At 42.5% G+C, this 12,297-nt stretch overlaps 1 protein-coding gene across 3 annotated transcripts in view; it reads right to left on the reverse strand.

Moving 5' to 3' along the window:
• Positions 1-12,297, reverse strand: part of ripor3.S (RIPOR family member 3 S homeolog) — a 98,363-nt gene that overhangs the window by 65,763 nt on the left and 20,303 nt on the right. Inside the window, exon 1 of one of the 3 annotated variants that reach the window (XM_018238170.2) lies at positions 11,041-12,232. The exons of 1 other annotated variant lie outside the window; for it this stretch is intronic. In XM_018238170.2, coding sequence (XP_018093659.1) covers positions 11,041-11,169 — 129 coding nt within the window. In that variant the 5' untranslated portion in view covers positions 11,170-12,232. Of the gene's footprint in view, positions 1-11,040; positions 12,233-12,297 lie in introns of those variants that run through there. One more of the 3 variants, XM_018238169.2, reaches the window with a different exon arrangement.

Consider the following 12,297-nt stretch of genomic DNA (forward strand, 5'->3'; position numbering starts at 1 on the left):
TCATCTGTGGTTTCTCATTCTATATGTATCACTCACCTTCCCCTCTGTCTGGGCAGGGTCCATCTGTGGTTCTTCATTCTGTATGTGCCACTCACCTTCCCCTCTGTCTGGACAGGGTCCATCTGTGGTTCTTCATCCTGTATGTACCACTTTCCTTCCCCTCTGTCTGGACAGGGTCCATCTTTGGTTTCTCATTCTGTATGTACCACTTACCTTCCCCTCTGTCTGGGCAGGGTCCATCTGTGGTTCCTCATTCTGTATGTACCACTCACCTTCCCCTCTGTCTGGGCAGGGTCCATCTGTGGTTCCTCATTCTGTATGTACCACCCACATTCCCCTCTGTCTGGGCAGGGTTCATCTGTGGTTTCTCATTCTATATGTATAACTCACCTTCCCCTCTGTCTGGGCAGGGTCCATCTGTGGTTCTTCATTCTGTATGTACCCCTCAACTTCCCCTCTGTCTGGGCAGGGTCCATCTGTGGTTCCTCATTTTTTATGTACCACTCACCTTCCCCTCTGTCTGGGCAGGGTCCATCTGTGGTTCCTCATTCTGTATATACCACTCACCTATCTCTCTGTCTGGGCAGGGTCAATCTGTGGTTTCTCGTTCTGTATGTACCACTCACCTTCCCCTTTGTCTGGGCAGGGTCCATCTGTGGTTTCTCATTCTGTATGTACCACTCATTTCCCCTCTGTCTGGGTAGGGACATCAGTGGTTCCTCATCCTGTATGTACCACTCACCTTCCCCTCTGTCTGGGCAGGGTCCATCTGCGGGTATTCATTCTGTATGTACCACTCACCTTCCCCTCTGTCTGGGCAGGATCCATCTGTGGTTTCTCATTCTGTATGTACCACTCATCTTCCCCTCTGTCTGGGTAGGGACATCTGTGGTTAATTTATGAGAGTCTATGACATCTTCAATCCTCTCTACAAACCAATGGGTTAAACTGAAGTAGAATTGAAGCCTAAGCTACCCAAAAGGTCTGCAGAATCTCAAACTCAAACATTAATCGTTCACACATTCTGGGCTGCGGCAAATCATATGGTACCGTAGAGACTAATCAAAGTCAAACTATAAAAACCCTTTGAAAATAAAAAGCGAGTTTGAGACTACAAAACACGTGTTCCTGATTCTTCTATTCACAACGAGCACTTTCAAAGTCATCCAAATTCCGTCAGACTGTCCAAGTATTCCATGTTAACAATGCGTTCTTCCTTTCCTATCAACTGAGGTTTGACACCTCGGTTGGTTCAGCGTTATTGCTGTTGGCCCCTGAGGGATCTCCTGAGGTGTTGGCTCGAAGCGAGTCTAACGCTATTAAACTGCTGCTATACGCCATTTTACACCTCGTTAAAAAATAGATTTAAAAACTGGGTCATGTTCCTTGGATAGATATAGATACTGGGGTTGTGGGTTTGAATTAATGTCTTCAACAAAGTGGGTCAACAAAGTTCTGGGTGAAAAAAGAGACGATGTGTCGTATTAAAAATGAAAAATTGTTCCCCATCCACCTTGGATTGAAAACAGTCTACTGTTGTCGGTTGTACTTCCCCTTTAATGGTCTCAGTACAGAATAATTGCAGCTGGTGACCTTACTGCTCAGCTCTGTTGTCATCTTCCCTGATTCCCATGGGAGAGAAGGTCACTGCACTTATTGTAGGGTTAGTGGGGGGCAACAATGTACAGAATGTGCAGATTCCAGGAGCTCAGGGCTGGCTCATGCTATATACAGATATTAAAGGGATACTGTCATGATTTTTATGGTTTCCTTTTTATTTCTAAATTACATTGTTTACACTGCAAATAATTCACTCTACCATATAAAATTTAATTCCTGAACCAATAAGTGTATTTTTTTTAATTTGTAATATAAATGTGTAGGCAGCCATCTTAGATCATTTTGCCTGGTCATGTGCTTTCAGAAAGATCCAGTCAGGGTCGGACTGGGCCGGTGGGATACTGGGAAAAAACCCGGTGGGCCCCGGGCTCTAGTGGGCCCGGCCGACCCAGATCCACACCCTGGTTCTCTTCCTTCCCCAAGTTACGGCAATAAGCAGTAGGCGCGATGACGCAAGTGTGTGCTGATGCGCATGCGCACATGCATGGCTGGGGTTGTTGCCGAACGGAAGGCCCTGAGGCAACAGCCCCTAGGGTTTGGAGGTGGGCCCTGAGGCAGAAGCTCCGGTGGGCCCCGGGCCCCCCAGTCCGACCCTGGAGCCAGTGCTCCACTATAGAACTGCTTTCTGGCAGGCTGTTGTTTCTCCTACTCAATGTAACCGAATGTGTCGCAGTGGGACCTGAATTTTTACTTTTGAGTGCTGTTCTTAGATCTACCAGGGAGCTGTTATCTGATTACCCATTGTTCTGTTGTTAGGCTGCTGGGGGAGAAAGGAAGGGGGTGATATCACTCAAACTTGCAGTACAGCAGTAAAGAGTGACTGAAGTTTATCAGAGCACAAGTCACATGACTGGGGGTACCTGGGAAACTTACAATATGCCTAGCCCCATGTCAGATTTCAAAAGTAAATATAAAAAAAATCAGTTTGCTTTTTTGAAAAACAGATTTCAGTGCAGAATTCTACTATTAACTGATGCATTTTGAAATAAACATATTTTCCCATGACAGTATCCCTATAACCAACGAATAGAAATTCAGGTTCCCTTATTATCACATCCTAGAGTGGGTAAGGTGCTGCTGTCACCCTTCTCTCACTATACATGATAATCAGTAGATATTGAGAAGGTGGGTCCAAATACCTTCCCATTACAGTCTATTTGGGAGTCACGTTGTGATTGGCCACCAACATAATGCACAAAACAACTTCTTCTCCTTGAAACTTGTTTCAGTAGCAGTCACCCATGGTTGGCGGATGTCATTGGGGCCTTATCAGCAATGCCCAAATGAGCCGGATACTGTGTGTCCCTGGGGTGCTGTAACAATGGTTCCTCTGTTGCAGATATGGATCAAGCACATTGGGCAGTGAAACAATTCATTTCTTACTCGCTTCTAAAAATATTATGTGCATATGGATGTGCTTAAAGGGGAAATATCATTCACTTTTGCTGTTAAGACTTCTGGTGTATTTAAAGAAACTAAATTTAAAAAATATGTAAATCGCAATTTTTCGGGGGGGATAGTGAATTCCAACCAGCAAGTGAAAAATCTTTCTAAATTGTAGCACAAGTACATTTTTCCCAAATTGCTCTCCACTGACATCACTTTAAGGGTTCTGGACAGATCTGCCTCGGGCCAATTGGTGTGCACTGTGACTTTTTGGGTAAATCAAAGCAAGTCTATCCTGAGAGAAACAAGCTTTTGACCTCAGGTGTCCCATATAATAAAAAGCAGGAGTTTCATCTAATTTACCAAATTTACAGAATTAAACCGGTTGAATAACATACTAATGCTGGCACTTAAAGTTCTACAACTGCCAAACACGTCAAGATGGGGTCAGATGGGAGATTACCCCTCAAAATATCCCCAAGTCCCATGCCTTGAAGTCTGCCAAATCCCTAAACTAAACCCTGGATTCAGTGCTCCAATGGAGTCAACCATGCCAGGTGGAGCATGTACCAGTTATGGCTACTAGTGATGAGCGAATATGTCCCGTTTCGCTGAAAAATTCACGAAAAAATTCCCCTGCCTTCCTGCCAGCTACAATGCAAATCACCGGTGGGATGGCACACTGAGTTCATAGTTTTCCGAAGTTGCCCAAAGTTTCCTCGTGAGGCAACTTCGGGCAACAAAGCGCTCCAAGTGCCGTCCCGTCAGCGATTTACATTCTAGCCAGCAGGAAGGTAAGGGAAGGCGGTTCGGGAGATTTGTCGCCCTGAAGAAGAGGATATTTTGTGCCGGGGCGACTTATCTCCTCGAATCTGTGCACGTTTCTCTGCCCTTAAAGTCAATGGCCGTTATTTCTTATAGCGACTTTTTTTTGTCCTAAAGTCAATGGGCGTTTTTTCTTATGGCGACTTTTTTGTGCTAATGCATTAAGTTCAATGGCCGTTTTTTCTTATAGCGACTTTTTTTGTCCTAATACATTAGAGTCAATGGGTGTTTTTTCTTATGGCGACTTTTTAATGCTTATGCATTAAAGTCAATGGGGTTTTTTTTCTTAAAGGCGTTTTTCTCTGCTAATTTTTCTGCAGATCCATGGCTGGCGAATAAATTCACTCATCGCTAATGGTTGCCATCTTCCACAAGAGATCATGAAATGGGTGCAGGGATTGGTTGGATTGGGAATGAACTGGATGTGATGGGAACATTGGTTTAACAACAGACCCCACAGTCACGGGGGGGGCAGACCTCAGGGCCTGCTGTACAGTAGAACCCCCTTCCCAACCCCTCTACTACCTCAAACTTCATTGCTTGTTGCATAATTTGCTATAAGAAGGTTCATGAGTGGGACCAGCACTGACACAAGTTACACAATTGGTGGGGATTGGGGCAGGTTTCGGGCAGTAGAAATGGGTCAGATCAGTTTTTAAAACCAGTCCCATCCTTTGTTGGTGAATTACCTGCTAGGCTGATGAATTATTCGTTGGTTGTTCAATTCTAGACCCAGCATGTATAAGGGCAATTATATCAAGTCTCTAAAATACACACAGGCTGGTTTTGGTTACTGCAGTAACTCTGGGGGGACCAGACCCTGTAGGGACTCTACAAAGAGAAAGGGGCAGTAATAATCTGAATTTTCCCCCACTCCTGAATGTGTTCTATGACCCCTACATTTACATGGTTGAACTGCAGAGGAAGGGCATGTGGGCGTGGCTGGCAGGGTAGTTCAGAGATCCCAAGCTCCACCCCTGCAGAGCAGTGTGTATAATATAAGGATGCAAACTGTCTAATATGTAAGGGATATCTAGTAACTCGCATCTATATGTCACCACCGGGCTCTAGAACAAAACACTTATGCTCCTAGGTATTCCCCTACAGCAGAACAAGACCTTTCCTTCCCAATTACGCAACCACATGACCATTTCACCCCAAAATGAGCGTTTACAAGATGAAGGGTCTCCATTTACTTAACGATCTCCTCTTCTAAACAAAAGAAATTCCAGCATTTCACGCATAGCATCCATACTTCCATCCTTCTACCATTAACTCCCAGCTTGCGGAGGCGCTCTTTGAACTTGCCGTTGCCATGGTAACAAAGTCACACGCAAAAACATATATATATATATATTATATATAATTATACCGGCTGTCTGTCAAGAGCCATATGCAAACTATTTTGTTTCCTTAACAAAAGGGAGTCACAAGGAAATTCCGCTTCAGCCAATAAGAAACAACTGCGGCCCCCTGGCCGGCTCCATCCTAGAAAAGGAGTATAAATGTATTCTTAAATGATGGTTTTGAGTTAAATAAGTTGGTTGTGAGAACTTAATTATAGAGCATTACACGTACACAAAGCCAACAGCAAAAATGTTCAAAACACAAATTAATGAAAAATGTTTAATTCTCTATCTACATCATCAATTAAAAAGTGCTTTCAATAGAAGTTACTGTACATGCGCCACTGGAAATGTTCCATTTATATTTACACCGTAAATAATTTTTATATACAGGTATGGGATCCGTTATTCCGAGACCCATTATCCAGAAAGTTCCGAATTATGGAAAGGCCGTCTCCTATAGACTCATTTTAACCAAATAATCCAAATGTTTAAAAATGATTTCCTTTTTCTTTGTAATAAAACAATAGCTTGTACTTGAGCCCAACTAAGATATAATTAATCCTTATTAAATCCTTATTAAAAGCAGAACCAGCCTATTTAAGATTTCATGATTTTCTTTTAGATTTAAGGTATGAAGATCTAAATTAGGAATGCGCCGAATCCACTATTTTGGATTCGGCTGAACCCCTGAATCCTTCGTGAAAGATTTGTCCGAATGCCGAACCGAATTTGCATATGCAAATTAGGGGTGGGAAGGGGAAAAAATGTTTATGTTCTTGTTTTGTGGCAAAAAGTCATGTGATTTCCCTCCCCGCCTCTAATTAGCATATGCAAATTCGGATTTGGATTTGGTTCCACCTGGCAGAAGGATTTGGCCGAATCCGTATCCTTTTGAAAAAGGCCGAATCCCGAACTGAATCCTGGATTCGGTGCATCCCTAATCCAGATTACTGAAAGCCCCAGGTCCCGAGCATTCTGGATAATAGGTCCCATACCTGCAGAACAATTTCTTACAAAAAGCACCAGGATTTTCAAGATGGTTGCGTGTGAGAAAGCAGGGGCATGCTCAGTAGTTATAATATCATTTATTATGCACAATTTTATTACAGAGAAAAAGGGAAATGATTTATAAAAAATGTAACTATTTGGATAAAATGGAATCTATGGGAGACGGCCTTTCCGTTATTCGGAATATTCTGGATAACGGGTTTCCGGATAACGGATCCCATACCTGTATCAGGGTGCAGGACATGCAGTCGGGCCCCCCATCCTTGCTCCGGAAGAGATCTTTGCAGTGGATTCGGGCCCTGCTGTGATCGCACCCCCAGTAGTTCCGCCACTGTAAGGTATTCACTGAATAATCCTGTCTTCACATAAAAAGCAATTCACCTGCATTGATTACTGCCTGTGTCATGGTTCCCCCAATGAGAGATCTGACCTAAGGTATATAGATGGCTTTATGCGGGCTGAGGAGCACTGATATATGCGTTACTTACAGGGATAGGATATAATATAGAATATTCCTAGGTCTCTAAATAGCAGCCACTCACTTGTTCTCTGAACAAAACCAGCTGCTGTGTCCGAGGCAGTGAAATTTATTAGCACCAAAACTTGGATCCCTTCTGGCCGGTTCCATGATTCCTGGTATTTCTCGAGACGCTGTGTAAATTCTAGCAGGATTCTGAATGATGGAAAAAGGGAAGATTCTTTCCAAGAAGACTTTTCTGCTATAAAATGCTCACGCTCATAGGCTTTCTATTTAGCCAGGGATGTCTGTGCTGAGGCCGAATCCAAATGAAGGGGATCGGACTTGCGGAGGCCAAGAAGAGACAAGGGTGTATCTGTGATTTAGTGATTTAAGGGTTATTTTTGGCATGAGTCCAATAATTTGGGTTAAAGGAAAACTATACCCCCCAAATGAACACTTAAGCAACAGATAGTTCATATCATATTAAGTGGCATATTAAAGAATCTTACCAAACTGGAATACATATTTAAGTAAATATTGCCCTTTTACATCTTTTGCCTTGAGCCACCATTTCGTGACTCTATCTGTGCTGCCTTAGAGATCACCTGACCAGAAATACTTCAACTTTAACTGTAACAGGAAGAAGTGAGGAAGCAAAAGACAGAACTCTGTCTGTTAATTGGCTCATGTGACCTAACATACAGTACAGTGAATCCTACGATCCCAGGGGGCGGCCCTTATTTTTTAAAATGGCAATTTTCTATTTATGATTACCCAATGGCACATACTACTAGAAAAGTATATTATTATGAAAATGGTTTATTTACATGAAGCAGGATTTTACATATGAGCTGTTTTATGCAATATCTTTTTAAAGAGACCTACATTGTTTGGGGGGTATAGTTTTCCTTTAAGTGCAGATACAGGCAAAATCAGCCCTGGCACATCTGATATTTGTACTCATACAGATCTGTACCCAGGAGACGCACTACCCCAGTGCCAGGCCAAGTTGTAATGGCATCCAAGGCTATACTACTTGGCCTTGAGCCCTGTCTGCCCCGACCCCCAACCCCAAACACCTCAGCTGCATCCCCAACCCAACTGCACCCGTGGCAAGTTCCACTCTTATCGACCCCTAGTTCAGGCCCTGTGAACCTATTTAACCCACAACTCTTTATCTTCAAACCAACGTGCTACCTATTGCCCACTATAGGCTGGAGGTGACATCATTGCAGGCCACAGTTACATCACTATAGAGCAGAAATGATGTCAGCCAAGTGAAGGTGAAAAAGAAACAAAATAAGCTTATGATGTGACTTTACTACACTGATGCAAGAAGTTGCAAGAAAGGGAGTCTACATCTATCCAAATAATATTCTCCTTTTTCCAAGGACTTATAATATCATCAATCTACGCCTGAAGGGTCTGTGGAAGCCCCCAATGGAATATAACATGCTATGCAAAGTTGAAAAATAAATAACTTCAGCTAGTTCAGCCTTTGCAAAACTCTTTTCTCTTGACCCACCCCTAAGCTAACCCAATGAACTGACTGCCAGTTGTGCCTCGCAAGGGTAACAAACTGGTAATCAACTAACACCTAGAATCAATCTCTGCTGGTTTTGTTTGATGATAACAACAAATAGCTTTTCTTGCTTCAAAGGCATCTGACCCATTTCTAAACCAAACCAATAAATCAGCCATCACTCCACTCCCTTGTTAGGGAATTCCTCAAATCTCTTGCTATGCTAATGATGAAATCTCCTTTCCCTTCTGTGCCTAGATATAATCTATTGAGTAACATGGATGGACGTGTATAGAGAGTTAGGAGCACTGCACCCATTTCACTCAGCATCAAAAGAGAGAGGCAATAATAAGGGAAAAGTTGTTCATAATTCTTACATTATATATATCTATCTATCTACACACAAACACATATAGATTAAAAATATCTGCAATTACAAAGGGGGGCTAACAAGACTCTGATATACTAATTTATCACTGAAAGTCCCCCTTTCACCTGAGCCTGGATTGTGTTGGCTCATTGGGAGGGTTGGTATGTTTGGAATTGGCTGGCTCTCATAGATGCAAGACAGGTTTGGATTGGGTTGGCTCACAGGTAGGGCTGGTGGGTTTGGATTGAGTGGGAGTTTTGGATTGGCTCTTGGATCTGGATTGGGTTGGCAAATCTGGACTGGGTTGGCTCACAAGTAGATATATTGGGTTTTGATTGAGTTGGCTCACTGATTGAGTAGGCTCATGGGATGGGCTGGGGGCTTTGGATTGGCTTGGCTCACAGGGATGGCTCTTCCATTTGGATTGGGTTGGTAGGTCTGGCCTGGGTTGGCTCACAGGCAGAGATGGTGGATTAGGATTGAGTTGGCTCACAGGGAGGACTGGGGCTATGGAGTGGCTTGACTTGGCTCACAGGGAGGGCTCTTTGATTTGGATTGTGTTGGCACTGCAGTTCTGGACTGGGTAGGCTCACAGGTAGAGATGGTGGGTTAAGATTGAGTTGGCTCACATGGAGGATTTGGGGTTATGGATTTACTTGACTTGGCTCACAGGGAGGGCTCTTCTATTTGGATTGTGTTGGCAGGTCAAGACTGGCTTTTCTCATAGGGATGGGTCTTGGATTTAGATTGGGTTGGCTCACAGGAAGCACCGATAGTTTTGAATTGGGCTGATTTACAGATATTGCTGCAAAATTTGGGTTCAGGGGAAGTGGAATCAGGTCTTAAACAACAAGTTAGGGTTAGTGTGTATTGATTTTTTTCTGATCCACACATCACTCCATTCCTTTAAGTTAAAGGGGTATGTTGTAACATTCCAAACTGTATAAGCTAACACTGCTGTGACAGACAATATTTATATACAATAGGCACGAGCGGAAATATATTCCTCACGCTCTGAACTTCTTGCTCTTACAATGTAAAGGAGTAAAGATGTATTTCTACAATGCTGGAATATGGCTCACAGTCACGTATAGCTCCGATTCAGTTACAGAATAGAAAATGCTTATTTATAAAAAGAAGAAGCTACAGCATGCTGGGTGCATAAAAGGATGCCCAGAATCAAACCCTCTTGCTTTTCGAAAACTATACCTATTCTATATTGTTACTGGTACAGGTACAGTTCAGCTACATCACCCTTTTGCTCCAACACTTCAGCAACAGCCCAGCTGAGTTAAGAGTCAAAGTTAACATGTTCTTCTGGTCAATCAGCTCCTGCCTGGAAGGGGCTTCACTTCATAGGGTTACAGGAGAAACATGTTAAGTCCCTTGATTAATAGCCCAGCATTCCTCTTCTTATAATCATATCAACATATCTGGAGAGCCAAGGTTAAGATACAAGAGGCTATAGGCGTGTGAAAAGAAAAAACAATTCTAATGAAAAAAAAGACAATTTCCCCTTTATATAGGCCCCTAGTGTTATGTTTGTTAAGCAGGAAAAGAGATAAAACTATAACAAATAACACAAATTTACCATTTTTACTTCAAGGAAAGAAAGAAAAGGAGGAGTGATACATTTCCTTAGACCTTGATGAGCAGAACGTACCCGTACGTTGTTTTCTAAAACTAGAATAGGTTCCCATAAATTCCTTGCGACTGTCAAGAGGGCACAACACAGCCCAAGGAAGTGTGCAAATGGCAGATAATGAGAATCAACTGCAAAAATAAATGCATTGTGCAAAGTATGGCCAAGACAGGTCGAAGATTGATTAAAGGGAAAAGGCACCATATTTAGAAGTCATGTTTATTTCCTCTTGCATTTCCTCTTAAAGCGATACTGACATTCTCTTAAATAGATAAATATGGAGGTGTCTCTAAAAGGACTTCTGAAGCCTGACGAAGGATTCATGTAAAATGTTATACAGGAGTAATATTTTTAAAGTGGGTTTGTATCTGTCACAGTCAGCACTCTCCCTAGTGCCAGCGGCACTGCACATGCTCAATGAGCTCTGTTTCACTATTGATACTTATTGGCCATGCTTAAAGCTAATTGGAAAACTCTGTAGATCAGTGACCCCAACCAGTAGCTCGTGAGTAACATGTTGCTCTCCAACCCCTTGGATGTTGCTCCCAGTGGCCTCAAAGCAGGTGATTATCTTTGAATTCCAGGCTTGGAGGCAAGTTTTGGTTGTATAATATCAGTTATGTCCTAAACAAAATTACCATGGGGGTAACACCAGGCACACGAATTTTCATCATCAAGAGCCATACCTCTAAAAATGGTAATATAGTAAGTTAGGTTTAAAATAAAAAAAAAAAGACACCCATCCATCAAGTTCAACATTATATGTCTATATACTGTATAACCTGCCTAACTGCTAGTTGGTCCAGAGGAAGGCAAAAAAAAACATTGGTACTCAAGTTTCCCTTTAGTATACATTACCTCTTGCCTTGAATGATCCCGTTCTTCCACAAAATTATGATCTTCATTTCTTTTATCGACGGACATAACTGGGATTACCATTGTCTCACAGGCTGGTGCAATGGAGGGTATTATGGGGGCTTCCATCATCTCCCAGGCAGGTGAACAATGGGTTGCAAACAATCCAGAATCTTTCTTAGGGCTTCTTCTCAATCCTGACTGATTCCATGGTTTACTGCCTTGATTCTTATGAGTGGAGGTCTCGTTAATCTCATCTGGCGATCTCACTTGATGCGCAGCTGCTCGCTCTGTTGTTTCTCCCTTCTAATTAAGGCTCAAAACTTGTAAAAATACTTCAAAAGATTCAACGAAGTTCAGAAGAGACAAAAAGCAATGCCCTGAAGCTGGAGGCTGGGAAGCTCTGGAGTCATGTTCATCAAGAGCAGAGGATGCTTGGAATGTGTTAAAGCTAGTGTAACAAATAAACCAAGGCAAAGTTACCCTAACCCTGGAAACAATGGCAACCAATCTGAAGTTACCGTGTTTCCTAGTATAGTGCTGCTAGTATTTGAATGCAAACATTTGATTGGTTGTTAGGGCAAACTTTTGCAGTGTCCCATGAACTTGATACAGCCACTCAATCACAACATGAATTCAAGAAACTACAAAGAAGCAACCGGGACATTATCCAGTAATCTGGGCAGTTTGGAAAAATTTTAATTTACTGGAGGAAAGGAGGTTACACCATAAGCATCAGAAAGGTTTTCTTTACTGTATAAGCAGTCGGGTTGGCCCTGGGGCCAATGAGTGGATCATACACTGTAGAATTACAACCTGTAGAGTTACACTTAATGAGTGTGTCTTTTCATTGAACCTCTCTATTGCTGCGAATGTAGGGAATACACATTGATTGCTGAGGAACTGTAAATTATTGGGCTTACTCCATTCCCATTACAATGACGGCACCAAATACCGACATGTCTCGCTGACAGGTTGATTGTTATTCTGCCGCAGAGAATTATTATAACCGGTTAGGGCCCATGTGAGTTATCTGTATATTGATTTTTCTCACTGTCAATCTTCTCTCCTTGTTTTTCTTTCATTCTTGACCCTTTTGCCTTCAATCCCTGTCTTTGGTATCGATTACGTGAACTTTTTTTGGGGAATTTTTTCAATAGTGCTTTTTTCTAGCAGGCAGTCCATCAATCTATAAGGCAGTCCATCCATGGACTGATGGACTGCCTTATAGATGGATGGACTGCCTTATAGATGGATGGA

This window comes from Xenopus laevis, chromosome 9_10S, assembly GCF_017654675.1.
Source record: "Xenopus laevis strain J_2021 chromosome 9_10S, Xenopus_laevis_v10.1, whole genome shotgun sequence".
NCBI classification, from domain to species: domain Eukaryota; kingdom Metazoa; phylum Chordata; class Amphibia; order Anura; family Pipidae; genus Xenopus; species Xenopus laevis.